This window comes from Nyctereutes procyonoides, unplaced genomic scaffold (genome assembly GCF_905146905.1).
Source record: "Nyctereutes procyonoides isolate TBG_1078 unplaced genomic scaffold, NYPRO_anot_genome, whole genome shotgun sequence".
NCBI lineage: Eukaryota > Metazoa > Chordata > Mammalia > Carnivora > Canidae > Nyctereutes > Nyctereutes procyonoides.
In genome coordinates, this window is record NW_026575140.1 from 88,920,949 (window position 1) to 88,940,256 (window position 19,308).

The following is a 19,308-nucleotide window of genomic DNA, read 5'->3' on the forward strand; positions in this document are numbered from 1 at the left end:
TGATAGGGAAGCATTTACTTTGGTCATTTTCTTACTAGTTTTTGGTATGTTTTGTAGCTTTTTTTTCTCCCTATCTCCTCCATTACTACTTTCCTTTGTATTCAGTTATTTTTTTTTTTATAGTGACAAGTTTTAATTCCTTTTTTTCATTTCTTTTTGTGTATATTCTGTGGGTATTTTCATTGTGGTAACCATGGAGATTACAGATACTGTGCTAAAGTGATGACGTTCTATTTTATATTGGTGCCACACACAAAAACTACTCCTTTACAGCTCCACCTCCCTGTACATTATTGATGTCAGAAGTGACATCTTTATATATTGTATATGTACAATCTTTACATCTTTATATATTGTATATATAATTATATATATAGTATATATGTATGTAGTATATATACATCTTTATTGTATACTCATTAATATAGATTAGTAATTTTTATGCATTTGTCTTTTAAATCTTATAAAAAAGATTTATAAACTAGAATTAGAACAATACAGGGTTTTATGTTTTTCTTTTTTTTTGTTAGTTTCAGAGGTAGAATTCAGTGATTCAGAAGTTGAATATAACACTCATTACATCAAGAGCTCTCCTCAATCCCATTACCCAATTATCTCTCCCCCCACCTACCTCCCCTCCAGCAAGCCTGTTTGTTTCCTAGAGTTCAGTATATCTTATGGTTTGCCTTCCTCTTAATTTTCACCTTTTTAATTTTTCCTTCCCTTCCTCTATACTCATTTGTTTCTTAGATTCCACATATGGCTGAATCCTGTGGTATTTGTCTTTCTCTGACTGACTTCCTGTGCTTCCCATAATACCCTCTAGTTCCCTCCACGTCATTGCAAATGGCCAAGATTTCATTCTTTTTGACATTTGCCTTTACTGGAGAACTTAGTAGTTTCCTATGGCTTCAAGTCCCTGTCAAGCATCTTTTCATTTCAACTTGAGGGACTCTGTGTAGCATTCTCATAAGTCAAGTCTAGTGGTATCAAACTCCTTCCACTTTCATTTGTCTGAGAATATCTTAATTTTCCCTTGTTTTTTGAAGGATAGTGATACTAGATATAGAATTTTTGCTTGATAGTTTTTTTTCCCTTCATCACTTTGCATGTATCATCCTTTTGTCACTCACTACCCTGCAAGATTTCTGGTGAGATATCCATGGATAGTCTTTTGAGGATTGTTCCTACATGTCAAATTGTTTTTCCCTTGTTCCTGTCAAGACTCTCTTTATGTTTTTGGCTCTGACAGATTGATTGTAATGTGTCTTGGTTTGTTCTCTTGGTTAATGCTACTTGGAGTTCAACGAAGATTCTTGGATTTTTATATCCATGTCTCCTCAGATTTGAAAGGTTTCCAGCCATTAATTCTTCAAATAATCTCTCGACCCCTTTCTTTCTTCTTTTGGAATTTCTGCAATAAGTACATTTGTCTGCTTGCTGATGTTGTGTAAGTCCCTTAAATTCTGTCCACTTTTCTGTAGACTGAATAATTTAAAATGATTTGTCTTCAAGTTAGCCCATTATTTCTTCTTCCTGTGAAGTCCGTTGTTGAACTTCTATGGTGATTTTTTTCTATTCAGATACTGTATTTTTTAGTTCCAGAAATCTTGTATAATTTTTTTATACTTTCTATCTCGTTATTGATATTTTCAGTTTACTGATATGGCCTCTTCCCGATTTCTTCATGTTTTCTTTAGCTCTTTGAGCATATTTATGGCAGTTGTTTTAAAATCTTTGTCTAGTAAATCCAGTGTGTGTTTCTTTAGAGAGGGTTTCTAGAGATTTACTTTATCCTTTTGAATGAGCAGTGTTACTCTGTTTTTTTGCCATGTGTTTGCTTTTGTTGTTGAAAATTGGACATTGGAAACAACAGTCAGCCCCTGCAGTCTTTGCAAACTGGTGGGGAACACCTTCACTATTTGGTGGGCTCCTAAGCATGAAGATCAGCGTGGGGTGATGGCTTTAGATCTTCTCAGATGTTTTCTGGGTATATGTCTAGTCTGTCCTGTGTGGGTGCTGCCTTTTTTTTCCTCCTGATTTTTCCTGGCTGCTTTTACATGTCTTAATTTCCTGAAGAGTCTCACTCCAGCTTCTTTTTGGCCTTCAATGTCTATCATATTTTTCTGCCTATGACCCCATGCACCTCGGCATACATGGGCCTCTAGACCCTCTGAAATTTTCACATGTTGTGACCTTTATTGCCATATGTAGACTCCAACCTCAGGTCCAAGCTATGCATTTCCTGTCTGAGCTCCAAGTTGGATGAGACAGAAACTGGTCTATTGGGCAGCCCACAGACAGCCAGAAGGTTGGAAACAAGTTCCATTTTGCTCCTTCTGTCTTGAGGGAGGGAACTGGGAATTGGGGTACTTTTTTGTGACTACGGCATGCTAAGCCAGGGAGGGAGTGGGGCAAGGGTGAGCCAAAAACACTATGGAATTTCTCATCATTTTAAACATGTTTTTGTTGACTTACTTAAACATTTAACTGGTTTCCAGAGCGCCAATAAAGTCATTTGAGTCCGTCTGTAATTGTTCATTTGATGTTTCCTTAGAGGAACAAGGACCTGGAGCTCCCTACCTACTCTGTGTCTTACTGACAGCATTCTCAATTATGTAATCACATCTTCTGAGACATTTTGCTTTCAAGTGGATTATTTTGCTGGTAATTTGTGATGTGTGGTGAAATTAGTACAGTTTCCACTACAAACTCTGCTTTTGATTATCTCATTCCAGTACAAGCATGGAGGCCCCATCATTGCTGTGCAGGTGGAGAATGAATATGGTTCCTATAACAAAGACCCTGCCTATATGCCTTACATCAAGAAGGTAAGAGTCAGCTTGGTTTATTTCCTTACATTCCCTCCTCTGGATACAGTGTGAACCATGATGTGCTGTGATGGTCTACTACTTTTCCCATACTAATGCCTAATCTCCTAGCACCAATTATTAATTAGTGAATCCTTTCACCGTACTTTTATTTCAGTATTGTTGTCAGTTATTTACCCTTTATCGATTGAGTCTAATTGGGGGTTGCAGTACACACATGGTGTCACAGTGGCTGAGAATAAAGGGACGGGCTTCACTGAGTGTGATGATTAGTAAAGTATCTGTAGAAGCCGCTCTCATTTTGGCATCTAAAGCAAGGGTTCCCAGCTTCATCTGAACACTCACTTTATTTTTTTAATATTTTATTTATTTATTCATAAGACACAGAGAGAGAGAGAGAGAGAGAGAGAGAGAGGCAGGCAGAGACACAGGCAGAGGGAGAAGCAGGCCCCATGCAGGGAGCCCGATGTGGGACTCGATCGCGGGTCTCTAGGATCAGGCCCTGGGCTGAAGGCGGTGCTAAACCGCTGAGCCCGGGGCTGCCCTGAACACTCACTTTAAAAATCCCTATGCCCAGGCCATAGACCGTACCAACTAAATAAGAATCTCTGGGGTGGTCCTCAGACATCTGATTCCAACGTGTGGGTGAGTTTGAGAGCCACTAATTTAATGTGTGGCAGGTCAGGGAAGGGCAGGGCTAGGCCTGTTCTTTTTTTTTAATTTTTTTTAATTTTTATTTATTTATTTATGATAGTCACACACAGAGAGAGGAAGAGGCAGAGACACAGGCAGAGGGAGAAGCAGGCTCCATGCACTGGGAGCCCGATGTAGGATTCGATCCCGGGTCTCCAGGATCGCGCCCTGGGCCAAAGGCAGGCGCCAAACTGCTGCGCCACCCAGGGATCCCTAGGCCTGTTCTTTGAAGTGTCAAAGAACAGGCCTAAGCTTAGACCTGGTTTCTGTCCCTTTGTAGCCGAGGCCTTGAATTGAATGCCTTAATTTTTCTAAACCTCCATTTATTCCTCTTTGAAGTGGGACTAATGGGAGAGTTTGCTTCTCCGGATTGTGCATGTGTGTGAGGTCACTTGGCTCAGGACTATTGTAGACATGTAGTAAGTAGTCCATAAATAAGACTTGGTAGATCATTGGCAGTGGTTTTAGAGGACTCGGAAAGCAGGACCGCGGTGGGGGTTGAGGAAATCTTAAGTGGCCCCAGGGAATCCACCTAATTAAAGCTGCCGGAGCTTTGGCCCGTGAGGTCAGCATCCTGCTGTCCCAGGCAGATTCATTTTCCACCTGGAAGTTACTGCAGTCCCTGCACACAGGCAGACCAAGCTCCCGCGCTCCAGCCTGTAGGTTCTCCATTCCAGGAAGGGGCGGGAGGGCTGACCCGCCTGTGGAGCCCCCTGCAAGCTAGCCTCCGAGTAGGCCAGGGGAGCAGCGCCCCAACTCTAAGGCAGCCAGGGGAGGCCTGAGTCTGACAGCCCCACCCCCACCCCGCTGCACCTCAGCCGACAGTTTTGTTGGACATGGTGGGCACAGAGGCTACGTTTCTGTCCACTTTCTGCAGAGAAGTAAATGCTTTAATTCAAACCGTTCCCTCTGGGTCTCCTAGGTGCCACCTTCCCAGCACTGGGGACTTGGGGACTGACAGATCGACTTGTCTTCTTTTCCCCAACAGGCCTTGGAGGACCGAGGTATAGTGGAATTGCTCTTGACTTCAGACAACAAGGATGGCCTGCAAAAGGGCGTCCTGGATGGAGGTGCTTGCTTGGGCTGTGGGGGGGGGTTGGGGGGGGGACAGCCTGGCCTCACTCTGCACGCTTCCCTGTGTGGCCGGGCCGCGGGGGGTTTCCCTTAGGTCTGAGCTGCCCTCATGGCATCAGGCCTGCAGCTCTGGGCCTGAGGCTTGGGGGATCTGAGGCCCCCACCTCTGGCAAGCGCTCATTCAGGACCAACCACTGCTCAGGACTGGCGAGTTGGTCACCCTAGAAGGCCTCTGGATGTCTGCAGAGATGGCCAAGCAGATGCAGCATTAGGGGGGCCCGTGAGGGTGGCGTGCTCAAACCTGGCCCAAGTCGTGGAGGTGCTGGCCACTGCCCGGGGGCCGTGTTGTGGTGGCAGCTGGCCAGGCAGCAGGCGCTCCCTCCAGCAGCAGACCTGGGGGGCGAGGGGCGCTCCCTCCAGCAGCAGACCTGGGGGGCGAGGGGCGCTCCCTCCAGCAGCAGACCTGGGGGGCGAGGGGCGCTCCCTCCAGCAGCAGACCTGGGGGGCGAGGGGCGCTCCCTCCAGCAGTGTCTGTTCCCTGGACTCGGCCTCATACCCGGCTGCCTACAGGCGCTGGCCCCGCTCCACCCTGTGCCCCAGACGCCTTCTCCCGCAGGCCCCGCGGCCACTGCAGCCCCGTGCTGGGTCACGGACTCTCGCTCCAGGGGATCGTGCATCTGCTGTGAACCAGGCCTCCTCCTCCAAGGCAGATCCCTCCACCCCGCCGTGGCCTACGCAGAGGCTGCTGTGCTTCCCCCTCCCTGCTCGCTGGCTCCCGGGCTCTTCCTTCCATCTCTCCTCCGAGGGCCGTCACCACCCTCCCACTCCCTCTGCTCTTCTCCAGGTGCCCAGTGACCGCCCTGTCACAAGTGTAAATGCTTGTCCCTGTTGCCTCTGATTGTCAGCGACCACCCATGTCTTTCCCTTGAAAGGTTTTCCTCTTGATGTTCCTGGATTTTCTCCGACAGGCTGCTCCCGCCTGGTCTCTCCTGCTGGTCACTTACTTCCCTGCTCCTGAGTTTTGATGTTTAAGTTCTTTCCTTCTTCCTCCTCGGAGTGAATTTTCCTCCTCTCCTGGGGGTGTCCTGCAGGTGCCTTTAACTCCGACGTGTGTGTCCATGAGTGTGCGGTGCTCGTCTCTGTGAGTGGCTGTGCGGGGCTGCAGCCTCACCTGGGCATCCGCCTGCTGGCACGCACCCGAAGGCTGCCGGCCTCCACTGAACCCGAGGGCAACTGAGCCTCTCTCCCTCCCGGAGCTTGAGCCCACTTTGGGTCTTTTTTTTCTCAGTAAATTGCAACTGCATTTCCCCCAGTTGCCCAGACACTAAGCGCTGTGGGTGCTCTCAGGCCTCTCCTTCTAGATGCCTGACACGCAGAAAGTCGTTCATCTTTAGCTTTAGCTTCACATTTATCCCGATCAAGTAATTTTGACCCCATCAGCTGTTAGCATCATTCTCTGTGCGCTGTCCGGACCCCACCTTTTCCCACTCGTGACTCCCAGACCACTTTTTCTTAACGTGGCAGCAGGTGCCACGTCCCCTGGATGGATTTGGGGCTCCCCACAACTCCAGGCCCGGCTGCTGCCTTCAGAGTGGAGTGCAGGTTGTGAGAAAGGCCCCCGAGGGCCCCCTCTGACCTGTGACCCTGCTGGGAGTCTGCTCCCCTCCCCTCCTCCTCCTGTTCCTGACACCTGCTGGGCCCCCCCAGCTTCCCTGCTGCTCCACGTCCCCCCGGGAGGCCCCTCTAGGCGCCCACCCAGCCCTTCTAACAACCCGGGTGGTGGGTGCTCTTAGTCGAGCTCCGTGGGGACGGCGGTGCTGGGGGCCTCCTGCTGCCCGCGCGCCCCTTCCCTCCCCGCGTCGCCTCCACCAGGCTGCACCAGCGGGCCTGTCCTCCGGCCGCCCGGCACCTCCGGGGCCACTGGGGGAGACCTGGGCTGGGGCGGGAGGAGGCCCTTAACCTAGACCCAGATCAGGGAGCAGCCGCCGTTCCCGCCGCTTCCACGAGGTGGCGGCGTCTTCTTGCGGCTGTTCCGGGGCCTCTGGGCACATCCCTGGGGGGCTGGGGGGGGCTGGGCGCCGGGGCCCTCCGCAGGCTGGTGCCCAGGTGGGGTCCGTCCCCTGGGGGGCTGGGGGGGGCTGGGGCGCCGAGGCCCTCCGCAGGCTGGTGCCCAGGTGGGGTCCGTCCCTTGGGGGGCTGGGGGGGGCTGGGGCGCCGAGGCCCTCCGCAGGCTGGTGCCCAGGTGGGGTCCGTCCCCTGGGGGGCTGGGGGGGGCTGGGGCGCCGAGGCCCTCCGCAGGCTGGTGCCCAGGTGCCGCAGCGGCACAGCTGGGCAAGGCCAGGTCTGCGGGGCCGGCTTCGGGACTCCAGGCCCTTCTCAGCGCCCGCTCCGCTCTCCTCCCCCGCCCCGCCCCCTCCACCCCCTCCACCCCCCGCCCCCCGGAGCTCCGCCTGCTGTTGGAAGGGCTCTTTCCATTAATGTGATTAAGGCGCCCGCAGGTGTAGACGAGATGACCGACACCCCGCCGCCGCCTTCCCAGCCCGGACCCGGCCGGGCTCTCCCGGGCCGCGTAGCCCCTGCGTGATTCTGGCTGGCGCGGGCGGGGGCGGGGCCGGGTGAGGGGCGGGGCCGGGTGAGAGGGGGCGGGGCCTGGCGGGGCTGCGAGGAGCAGGGGGGAGGGGAGCGATTTTCTGGCATGATTTACAGTGACTCGCTTTCAGTGTAATTGTACTATTTCACTTTCCTTTTGAGTCTCCTTTCTCTCCCTTTTCTGTTTTATTTCCTGACATTTGGGTGGACACCACCTAGTGGACGCACAAGGTGGCGGTGGCTGTTGGCGTCCCCTCCCCTTCCTAACCCATTATCCAAGATCCCCAGGCTCCTGCCCTGTGTTCCAGTCCTGTACCTGTCAGAGTCCGTGTGATCCGGCCTGAGACCCCAGGGCCTGACCCCTCTCTGACCTCTGCTGAGGCTGCACCCCATCCAAGGCCCGAGACCCCAGGGCCCAATCCCTCCTCGGCCTCTGCTGAAGCTGCACCCTGTCCCAGGCCCGAGACCCCAGGGCCTGACCCTGACCCACCCTCTGCTGAGGCTGCACCCCCTTCCCGGGCCCGAGACCCCAGGGCCTCACCCTGGGGAGGCCTCTCCCTTCCCCTAACTGCACCCCGAGTCCCATACCTGCTGTTGCTGCTGAGGGACCAGGACATCCGGCTTCCTGATCCTCTTACATGTTTTTGCTGTGTTTTTTTTCTTCACACCTCTAGAATATTAAAGGGTTTTCCCTTTATCCTTAGTATTCAGGTGTTTCACAATGACGTTCTTCAACGTGAGATGTTTTCCCTTTTGGGGCACTTCCGTGGGCCATCTGAATTGAGACAGTCGTGGTTGTTGTCAGTAGGACATGGGTCAGTGCAGTTTTTGATGTGCTTTTCTCTCTTCTTCCTGACCTTTGGTCACTCCTGTTATTTGTCAATTGGATTCTCATGTCGATTGTCTAACTCCTTTTTTACATTTATCTTTGCCCTTAGTTCCACGTTCTGGCTGACTTCCTCGACGTCTTTCTCATAGTCCTCCTCTTGAACGTGTTTCCTTCCTCGTGGCACACTTTTTAGATGGGTTCTGTCTTTCTTTCTTTCCTCTGAGGATATTTTACCTTCTTTTTCTTCTCTGTAATACCTAGCAGTCCTGCTCAGTCTTCCACGTGAGAGGATCTTCTCTACCTCTGGGCTCCCGACTGAGCAGAGTAAAGAGGAGGCTCTGAACGGCTGCATGAAGCGGGCAGGGGCTCGGGCAGCGCTCGGGCTGAGACGGCCTCCTGACCCTCCTGACCTGCGGCAGGCCCCTCCCTCCACGCACCGCTGCACTGCGATCCCTCTGGGCCTGGAGACCCCCGGGCTCAGCTTCCCGGAGCGTGTGGTCCCCTGGAGTAGGGCACCGGTGGGAAGGGGCCTGAGTGAGGCAGGGACGGACGTATCCTGGGACGGGCGACGAGGACTGAGGCAGGGGTGGGAGGCCGGTGGACTTCCTGAAGCCTCCTGGGCTGTTTACTGACCCCCTGCTATTTCCAGCCCCTTGAGGTTTTCTTGAAGCTTCCTCTCTGCCTTGTGTCCCCTCGGTCTTGCTCTCGTGGCCTTCCACCCTTGCACCCCTCTGTTCCTGTGAGCGAGGGGCCAGGAAGGCTAGGGCCAGGTGACATGTCGCTGGCCTTGCTGATCTGTTCACTTCTGGGTTTCTCCTGCTGAGTTTCAGACGGGCCTCCTGTCTGCAAGGTTCCTCCCTTGGGGGAGGGCGTCTGGGTGCAGGGTCTTCTCCAGCAGCTCGATGATGACCTCGCAGGACAGAGGGTCAGTGTCACTCGGTGCGGGGGTTGCAGCCCTCGTCTGTCGCTCACCACTCGTATGACCTTGAGGCAGGTCACCTCACCTCCCGGAGTGTGAGCTATGGTTTGTCATCACTGGTGATCAGCTGCTCATGTCCAACGGGAGCATGTCGGGGTGTCAGGGTGGCTCAGTGTGGCTCAGGCGTCCCAGGCCTGCTGGAGTTCACGCCAAGCCTGGTGCTCAGGAGGCCAGCTGTCCAAGCAGACGACAGGCCGGCAAGGAGCCTCAGACCAGCTCTGCAGCCGCGGTGGCCCAAAGGGTCCACGACTGTAGGCCAAATGTAGCATGTCCTTTTTGGGCGTCCTTCTCACTGATGCTGTTTAAGATATAATTTTATTTTTTTAAAAGATCTTGTTTATTCACGAAAGAGACGGAGAGAGAGGTAGAGACACAGGCAGAGGGAGAAGCAGGCTCTCTGCGGGGAGCCCGATGCGGGACTCAATCCCAGGACCCCGGGGTCATGCCCTGGGCCCAAGGCAGATGCCCCTCCGCTGAGCCACCCAGGTGTCCCTAAAATACAACTTTAGATGAAAAGATGGACGTATTATGGAACGGAATAGAAAGTTAGCCCTCATTTAAGAAACGAAAGGGGAGTCTTCACTTAGAGGGTTGCCTGGCACAGACGCCTGCGGTGAGAGGCGGGGCTTGGGCCGGGCTCCTACCAGGAGCAGAAGCTGCGCTCTGGGTACAAGAACGACGTCCGTCAAGGGTACGCCCAGCGAGCGGCTGCCTGTGAGCTCCGCGGGGGGAGAGGATTGCGGGGAGTCTCCTGACACCCGAGGATCTAAACCCTCGCCGGAGGTGGGCAACGCCGTGGGCTTCTGTGCCTTTGCTAGCCCGAGTGCCCCCTGGGCTCTGACACGGTGCCCGCTTCGTCCGCAGCGCTGGCCACCATCAACCTGCAGTCCCAGCACGAGCTGCAGCTACTGACCAACTTTCTCGTAAGCGTCCAGGTGAGTCCGGCGGCAGCGTGGGAGGCGCTGGAGCTCCGAGGGGCCATGGCGCGGGTGCGGGGAGCCCGGGGCACTGGGCCGGGGAGGGGGACCTGCAGCGCTCAGCCCTGTGCTCCTGTGGCCGCCCCGCCCCAGGCAGGCCGTGGCTCAGGCGTTGCCCTGTAGACGGAGGCCTGGGTGTGGTCTCCGCCCCCCGAGGCCCGGGCTTGTGTTCCCGAGGCTCTGGACCAGAACTGTCGGTCCCCATGAGCCCAGCTGTGCTCATTTTGGGATTGAGAGGAGAAACGCTGTCCTGTCCTGCACTGTGTCTGACCCTAAGCCGCCCCCCCATCCCCGGGCCTAGAAGGATCGTCATCAGCGAGATGAGAAGCCCGGGCCGGCTTCTCGGAGGAGGGGGCTCTCCGAGTCTAAGTTCCATCCTCCAGGTGGACGGGAACCTCCAGCCAGAGCCTGGTCCTGTCGAGCTCTCGGGCTCGGGGCCCGTCCCCCGGGGCAGCTGGGATCACAGCAGGGGCAGTGCCCGAGGAGCCGACCCAGGTCTCCCCGTGTCTCACTGGGGGCGGTGGATGCCCGACTGTTAGTGCCTGTTGGGTGCAGGCGTCGCCGCCCGGGCCTCGTGGGCGACTCTGGCAGTGTCCGTGGCCCCCATCCCGGCTGGTCAGCTGTTGGTGCCCCAGAGCAGATGTCGCATCTGCAGGCACGTGGACAGGAAGTCCCCACAGGAGTGTGACACCCCGAGCATGGGGGCACCTGCGTGTGTGCGAGGGACCAGTGTTAGACCGACCGGGGAGAGGTAGGGGTAGGGGTCCCCGCGAACGCCCCGCAGCCAGGTGGGGTTCCCCTGAGCGCTGTCGAGGCAGGTACCGGTGCTGCGGGCTGTCTGCTCTGGGGGCCGTGCGGCTGCTGCACTTCCCTCCCTCCTCTCGCGGAGTGGGGACGGTGACAGGACCCCCTCGGGGGCTGGTGAGGGCCAGGTGACGTCAGCTTGGAAAGCCCCCAGGAAAGCCAGGCTCGCTGCGGGCTCCTTGGCTGGGGCCCCACCCGCGTGTACCCAGGGTCCTGCCGCTGACGGGCGCCAGGGTGGGGGCCCTTCTGTCCAGCAGCACCCCCTGCGCCCTCGGGTGCCTGCCCCATGAGGGGGCTGAGCAGCGTGGTGTCCTCGGGCACTTCCAGTGCGAGGCACCATGTGCTGGAAGCGTCCGTGCAAGTTCCCTGGTGACCGGGCGAGCTGGCTACGGTGGGTGCCATTGTCCAGGTGCGGGGCCGGTTTGCAGGAGCAGCAGATGTCCGGCAGGTGGCTGGTGATGGCAGTTGGCGCAGCTGGCGGAGGATGCGGGGCAGGCCCTGGCCGTGGCTGGCCCCAGTGCCTTGGCCCTGGCTCCCCTGGCGCGGGGAGCCCTGTGGCCCAGGAGGCTGCTGGCACGTGGCGCTTACACTGCGTGTTCCCTGGTGACCTAACGGTGTGGTGCTGGCCCGCGGCTGGGGGCCCGCGGCTCTGAGGATCCCAGCTGCCTGTCCTGCTAGAAAAAGGACAATCCGCAACAGCCTTGCTCCCGGTGTGGCTAGTGTCTGCTGCCCAGTGGGTCACGAGTGCGCCCCCTGGCTCTGGTCTTGTGCTACTGCACGTGTGGTGTGGCCAGCCTGTCGGGGTGGGGGGACCCCTGCACCCCTGGGGCCACTGGCCCTGGTCGGTGCTCTGCAGCGGCTCCGAGACACCCCAGCCGAGGCGCAGCCGGGCTTGCAGGTGCGGGCGGGACGTGAGCGGCTGTGCCGGCAGCTCCCGGGTCTCCCCAAGCAGGGCTGTCGGTCTTAAGCTAGCCGTCCAGGAGGGGCCGGCCCCCCAGCCCTGTGACCCTGCGACCCTCCCACTGCGGGGAAGCGGCCGCGGAGCCGCCTGCGTCCACGGGGAGCCCGTCAGGAACGGAGTGATCCCGACGGAGAATTCTCCTTCCCGGGGAGAGGATGAGCAAAGCTTGGCCTGACCCGGGAGGCTGAGCCTGGGGACAGCAGTCGCCGAGCGCATGGGAGCCCTGACGCACGTCTGGGTTCCGTCTCTAGAGGCGACTCTAGAACCAGGTTAGGGCGTCAGGGGCCCTCGCGTCAACCTGGGTCCCCAGCTCTGTGCAGAGGCCGCAGGTGGAGGGGAAGCTGGTACAGGTGCTTGCGGCCGTCGCCTGCACTCGCTCTCGGGTCCTGCGTGGCCCAGAGCTTGAGGCCAGGGGCCACGCGGGAGGAGAGACAGGCCAGGTTTCCCAGAGGAAGGACCCCCCTCTGCCTCTCTCGGCTAGCTAACCTCTCATTTTGTGGTGCCCAGAGGGTTCAGCCCAGGATGGTGATGGAGTACTGGACGGGGTGGTTTGACTCATGGGGAGGCCCGCACAACATCCTGGATTCATCTGGTGAGTGCTCTGCGCTACCCCCGCCTAGCGCGCGTGCTGATGCGTGGCAGGAGTCGGTTCCTTGCGACCCAGTAGCTGCTGTCGCTGCGCGGTGGGGGCCAGGCTCCGGGGGGACCTGTGTCGTGCTTGGGTGGTGCTGCTGCAGAGCCCCCGTCTTCATGTCTTCACGTCTCCAGTGGGTGGCAGGACCCTGTGCAGCGCTTTACTGTTTCTGTGATCACGTAAGTGACGCATGGTGGCCGCAAACATCCAGCAAGTGCCAAGAAGGTGGGAAGAGGAGGTGAACGTCCCAAAGCCCCAAGGGAGCACACGTGGGCCACTTGTGGGCGGCCAGGGGAGAGGCATGCTGAGCGCCCGCCCGCTGGAGGTCTGCTGTGTGCTTTGATGGCCCCTAGACCGAACAACCAGTAGCCTCCTGCCAGTGGGAGACCCGCAGGTGGCCTGGACAGCTGGCGCGGTGGCCTGTGCCATGTCCGGATGGAGGGGCTGCGCAAGGTCATAAGGAAGAGCAGGTGTGCCTGCAGAGGTGCAGCCCAGGCCCACATGGCCCAGCCCTGCATGGTTCGCAGGGACCCTCGTGGTCGTAGCCGCTCTCCATTACCTGCTGGTGGCCTGGCCGTTGCCGGGGTGCAGGCTGCGGACCAACGTGCAGGTTGCTTCCCGAGGTCTCCATTCGTGGAGCACGTCGGCGGGGAACCTGCTCGGACGCCGGGTTTTGCAAGCCCGGCTGCTTCCCGGGGGAGGCCGCGTTGGTTCCTGGCGTGTAGGTTGCGCTCTGTGGAAGACAGCAGCGGCGCCTACCGCTCCTGGGGGGGGAGCGTGGCGGGCCCAGTGGCACTGGGACGGCTGTCGCCAGCCGCGAGCCGGGTGCGGGGCGCACGTGCGTCGGTGCCGATGCCAGTGTTTCTCCCGCGCCACTGCCCTGCCGTCTTTGCCCGCTCTGCTGGAGGTGGGGCGGGGCCTGGTCTCCGAGCCCCTCCCCCGCGCGATCGCGCCTCCAGTGGGTGTGCAGGCAGAGCTGGAGCTGACGGTGGCGGCCCAGGTCGCGATCGGCTGGTCCCCTCACCCGCAGAGGTTCTGAAGACCGTGTCCGCCATCCTGGACGCTGGCTCCTCCATCAACCTCTACATGTTCCACGGGGGAACCAACTTCGGCTTCATCAATGGAGCCATGCACTTCCACGAGTATAAGTCTGACGTCACCAGCTACGGCAAGTGTCCCCAGCACAACCCGGCCCAGACATCCCACGTTTGTGTGCAGAGTCAGTGGGACTCGCGTCTGGCCCCCTTCATGCGTGGGGCCCCGGAGCGCCTGGGGATGGGGTGGTTTTGCCTGGACCGTCGCCTGTAGACCCCAGGGCAGGAGGGGGTACAGCCCGCGGGTGTGCTGTGAGCCCATGGGGGGCACGGGAAGAGGGGAGCACAGCAGGCCGGGGCAGCCCGTCCTCGGGATGCAGCCCCTGGGCCCTGAAGGGAGGTGAGCCGTGGGGAGTCGGGGTGGTGCCGGGCCGTGGTGTCCCAAGGTGCCAGGGCTGCTGTGCCCCCACCGGCTGCCTCCCCGGTGCTGGGAGGGGACCCCGCCGCGCGTCCCAGGGTCTGGCTGCCCTTCCACGGCCTGACGGCGCCTGGTCCCACAGACTACGACGCGGTGCTGACCGAGGCCGGGGACTACACCGCCAAGTACTTCAAGCTCCGGGACTTCTTTGGCTCCCTCTCAGGTGCCCGATCGCTGCTGCCTCACTGGCAGTGGGGTCCTTGCCTTAGCCCGCCCCGCGGGGTTCCTTGCCCTGCCCCGTCCCAGCCCGGCCACCTGCGAGTAGGGCTGCCCCAGCCTGGCCACCTGTGAGCAAGGCCGTCCCAGCCTGGCCACCTGCGAGCAGGGCCATCCCTAGATGCTGGCAGGCAAGTCTGGGACACTGTCCTCATCACGGTTTGCGTCCCGACCCCCGAGGTCGCCCCCGGCTCCCCGCCTTCTGCCGGCCTTCTTCCAGGCGCCGGGAACCCTCAGCGAGGCTTTTCTCCGGGCTCGGGGGTAAAGGAGCCCGCGGGGTGGATGGGAGCCGGGGGCGCGACCGGGTCCCTGAGGGGTGGCTCTGTGTGTGTTGCAGGTGTCCCTCTTCCTCCCCAACCCAGCCTCCTCCCCAAGATCGCCTATGAGCCCGTGAGACCGAATCTGTACCTGTCCCTGTGGGACGCCCTGCAGCACATGGAGGAGGTGGGTGGCGCGGGGCAGGGCTGTGGGGGGAGGAGAAGCCGGCGAGGCAGCCTCGAGGTCCCCTCTGCGGCCTTGGAGCCAGGAGCAGGCCTGTGCCAGAGCGCGAGGTGCGAGGGACCAGCGGAACTGGAAGGGAACCGGAGCTCAGGGGGGTCTCTCCGGCCTGGTGGACGGGCACAGGGTGGGAGGCCTGTGTGTGGGCCGCAGCCCTAAGGCCAGGGGCCCCCCAGGCGGTGCAGGCACGGTGGGGGTGGCGGGGCTGCACGCCGGTCCATCGCTGGGCCTCCTTCTGTCGCCCTCCCTGAGCCCCGACGGCCACAGGGCTGAGCCACCGAGAAGTTCCCATCCGATCCCCGAGCACGCTGGCCGCCTGCCTCCTGCGTTTGCGTAAAGGAGGGGAGCTAGAGGAGGTCAGAGGGCCTGCTTCAGGGCCCGGCACCCCCCCCCAGCCTCGTCTCCCTCCACTGTCCCCCGCATAGCCCTTCAGTTCCGAGAAGCCGGTCAACATGGAGAATCTGCCAGTGAACGACGGGAACGGGCAGTCCTTTGGGTACACGCTGTACGAGACCACCATCGCCTCGTCGGGTGTCCTCAGTGGTCTTGTGCGTGACCGGGGCCAGGTAGGGGCAGTTTCTCTCTCTCGTAAGTGTTTTATTTGATATTGATTTAATTAACACAATTTCAGAGGTAGAGTTGGGTTACTCAGGGCTTGCATACCACACCCAGTGCTCCTGACGTCACGGGCCCCCCGGAGTGCCCGCCACCGGTCACCTCATGCCCCCCCCACACCTCCCCACTCTGTTTCCTGCACTCGTCTCTGATGGTTTGTCTCCCTCCCTGTGTCTTACTTTATTTTTCCTTCCTTCCTCTTCTGTTCATGTTTTGTTTCTTAAATTCCACATATGAGTGAGGTCATATGGTATTTGTCTTATTCCGGTGGACGTATTTCACTCAGCATCAGACCCTCCAGTTCCATCCGTGTCACTGCAAATGGCAAGATGTCATTTTTTTATGGCTTGAGTAATATTCCACGTATACAGAGACCACAGCTTCTCTATCCATCATCTGTCGATGGGCACCGAGGCTCCTCCCACAGTTTGGCTATTGTGGACATTGCTGCTATAAACATCAGGGAGCAGGTGTCCCGGTGTCTCACTGCATCTGCATCTCTGGGGGAAATCCCCAGCAGTGCAATTGCTGGGTCGTAGGGCAGGTCTATTTTTAACTCTTTGGGGAACCTCCACACAGTTTTCCAGAGTCGCTGCACCAGTTCACATTCCCACCATCAGTGTAAGAGGGTTCCCTTTTCTCTGCATCCTCTCCAACATTTGTGGTTTCCTGCCTTGTTAATTTTCCCCATTCTCACTGGTGTGAGGTGGGATCTCATTGTGGTTTTGATCTGTATTTCCCTGATGGCCAGTGATGCAGAGCATTTTCTCATGTGCATGTTGGCCATGTCTATGTCTTCCTCTGTGAGATTTCTGTTCATGTCTTTGGCCCATTTCATGATTGGAGTGTTTGTTTCTTTGGTGTTGAGTTTAATAAGTTCCTTATAGAACTTGGCTACTAGCCCTTTATCTGATACGTCATTTGCAAATATCTTCTCCCATTCTGTAGGTTGTCTTTGAGTTTTGTTGACTGTATCCTTTGCTGTGCAGAAGCTTTTTATCCTGATAAGGTCCCAAGAGTTCATTTTTGCTTTTGTTTCCCTTGCCTTCATGGATGAATCTTGCAAGAAGATTGCAATCTTGCAATCTTGAATCTTGCAAGTTCAAAAAGGGTGTTGCCTGTGTTCTCCTCTAGGATTTTGATGGAATCTTGTCTCACATTTAGATCTTTCATCCATTTTGAGTTTATCTTTGTATATGGTGCAAGAGAGTGGTCCAGTTTCATTCTTCTGCACGTGGATATCCAATTTTCCCAGCACCATTTATTGAAGAGACTGTCTTTCTTCCAGTGGATCGTCTTTCCTCCTTTATTGAATATTAGTTGACCATAAAGTTCAGGGTCCACTTCTGGGTTCTCTATTCTGTTCCATTGATCTATGTGTCTGTTTTTGTGCCAGTACCACACTGTCTTGATGACCACAGCTTTGTAGTACAACCTGAAATCTGGCATTGTGATGCCCCCGGCTCTGTTTTTTGTTTTTGTTTTTGACATTTCTCTGGCTATTTGGTGTGTTTTCTGGTTCCACACAAATTTTAGGATTATTTTTTGCAGGTTGTGAAAAATGTTGATGGTGTTTTGATCGGGATCATACTGCTCTGGGTAGCATAGATATTTGAACAATGTCTGATCTTCCAACCAACCCATGGTCATGGAATGTTTTTTCCAGTTCTTTGTGTCTTCCTCTGTTTCCTTCAGAACTGTTCTGTAGTCTTCAGAGTGCAGATCTCTTACCTCTTGGTTGGGCTTATTCCTAGGTGTCTTACGGTTTTGGGTACAGTTGTAAATGGGATCATTTCCTTGATTTCTTTCTTCAGTCCCATTGTTAGTGTATAGAAACACAACTGATTTCTGGGCATGGTTTTGTATCCTGTCACTTTGCTGAATTGCTGTAGGAGTTTTAGCAATCTTGGGGTGGAGTCTTTCGGGTTTTCCACATACAGCATGTCACCTGTGAAGAGTGAAAGTGCGACTTTGCCAATCTGAATGCCTTTTATTCCTTTTTGTCGTCTGACTGCTGAGGCTAGGACTTCCAGTACTATGTTGAGCAACAGGGGTGGGAGTGGACATCCCTGTTGTGTTCCTGACCTTAGCGGAAGGGCTCTCAGTTGTTCCCTATTGAGAAAGGTATTCGCTGTGGGCTTTTTGTAGACGGCTTTTATGATATTGAGGAATGTTCCCTCTCTCCCTACACTCGGAGAGTTTTATTCAAGAAACAATGCTGCACTTTGTCAAATGTTTTTTCTGCATCAATTGAGAAGATTATATGGTTCTCATCCTTTCTTTTATTAATGTGATGTATCCTGCTGATCGATTTGTGTATGTTGAACTATCCCTGCAGCCTAGGTATAAATCCCACTTGGCCGTGGTGAATAATCCTCTTAATGGACTGGATGGATCCTGTCGGCTAGTATCTCGTTGAGAGTTTTTGCATCCGTGTTCAGCAGGGATATTGGCTGGCCTGTAATTCTCCTTTTTGGTGGGGTCTCTGTCTAGTTTTGGGATAAAGGTCATATTGGCCTCATAGAATGAGTTTAGAGGTTTTCCCTCCATTTCTATTTTTGAAAAGTTTAAGAAGAATAGATGTTAATTCTTCTTTAAATGTTTGGTAGAACTGGGATCCCTGGGTGGCTCAGCGGTTTGGTGCCTGCCTTTGGCCCAGGGCGCGATCCTGGAGACCCGGGATCGAGTCTCACGTCGGGCTCCCTTCATGGAGCCTGCTTCTCCCTCTGCCTGTGTCTCTGCCTCTCTCTCTCTCTGACTACAATAAATAAATGAATGAATGAATGAATGTTTGGTAGAATTTAGCGGGAAAGCCGTCCGACCTTGGACTTCTCTTGTTTGTTGGGAGACTTTTGATGACAGCTTACCTTTCCTTGCTGGTTCTGGGTCTGTTCAGGTTTTCTATTTCTTCCTGTTTCAGTTTAGGTAGCTTATATGTTTCCAGGGATGCAGCCATTTCTTCCACATTGCCTAATTTGTTGGCATATAGTTGCTCATGATATTCTCTGACAATTGTTTCTGTGTCTTTGGTGTTGGTTGTGATCTCTCCTCTTTCATTCTTGATTTTATTTGCACCCTTTCTCTTTTTTTTTTGTTAGGTCTGGCCAGGGGTTTATTGATCTTGTGAAGTCTTTCAGAGAACAAGCTCCTAGTTTTGTTGATCTGTTCTAGTATTTTTTAAAATTTCTATATCAGGGATCTCTGCCCTGATCTTGGGGCGTTCTTCTCTTATTTCCTGTGACCTTGTAGTCTGGAAGCCCTTCCATACACGTCTGACTCTCTCTCCTCAGTGCTCACATATCTGGCTGTTGCCAGTGAGTAGAAAGGGCCCATCACCTCAGCTCTGTTGTCCTTCTCACTATAGTCAAGGACATTTGTTTTCCGTCACTTCTCGGCTAACCCCGTATCCACCGTACACACAGAACGTTACCCCTTCTTTGCTTGGCAGAGACCCCCGCTTGTGCCTCCCTCCCACTCATCCGTGGATGCTCTCTGTCTGCTAATTTGGCAGGTGTTTGTGAACACAGTGTCTGTAGGATTCTTGGACTATGAAAGGAAGAAGATCGTTATTCCCTTGGTCCAGGTGTGTTACCCTGGGGAGCTGCACCAGCTGCTTCCTGAGCAGGTTTGGTGGGAGGAAAGGAGAAAGACCTGGAAGACACGAGGCTCCTTCACCACGGAGCTGCTGATGGAAAGAGGGGCAGACTATTGCTAATGATGACCCCCAGGAAAGAACTGGGATTCCACAAGAAACTCTTGAGGTGCAGCTGGGACCTTGTGGCTGGGTAATCAGGTGGTGATCCCGGGCCACGGTATTCCTGGCAGGGTTACACCAGGCTGAGGATCTTGGTGGAGAATCGCGGGCGAGTCAACTACGGGGACAACATTGATGACCAGCGCAAAGGTGGGTCATGGCGTGTGCCAGGAGGAGTCAGCTTCTGGTGCTCGTCCGTGCCAGGCTGTGTCTCCTCCATACCAGTACGACCTGGCCGTGGAGCCTGAGTGCGATGGGTCATGGTGGCCCGTTGGAGGGAACTGGGTTGTAGACACCCATGAAGGGAGGTGGGTCATGGAGGCCCAGTGGAGGGAGGTGGGT

The 19,308-nt window shown here is 55.8% G+C and overlaps 1 protein-coding gene across 2 annotated transcripts in view; it reads left to right on the forward strand.

The window, feature by feature from the left end:
• LOC129497010 (beta-galactosidase-1-like protein 2) overlaps positions 1-19,308 on the forward strand; it is a 40,076-nt gene that overhangs the window by 16,822 nt on the left and 3,946 nt on the right. For both annotated transcript variants that reach the window (XR_008661862.1, XM_055305405.1), the window contains exons 6-15: positions 2,739-2,831; positions 4,513-4,594; positions 9,860-9,930; positions 12,245-12,329; positions 13,402-13,539; positions 13,966-14,046; positions 14,437-14,543; positions 15,023-15,163; positions 18,724-18,795; positions 19,038-19,116. Coding sequence is in view for 1 of the 2 variants with exons in the window: in XM_055305405.1 (XP_055161380.1) it covers positions 2,739-2,831; positions 4,513-4,594; positions 9,860-9,930; positions 12,245-12,329; positions 13,402-13,539; positions 13,966-14,046; positions 14,437-14,543; positions 15,023-15,163; positions 18,724-18,795; positions 19,038-19,116 (949 nt within the window). In the remaining variant the exon portion in view is untranslated. The remainder of the gene's footprint in view (positions 1-2,738; positions 2,832-4,512; positions 4,595-9,859; positions 9,931-12,244; positions 12,330-13,401; positions 13,540-13,965; positions 14,047-14,436; positions 14,544-15,022; positions 15,164-18,723; positions 18,796-19,037; positions 19,117-19,308) is intronic.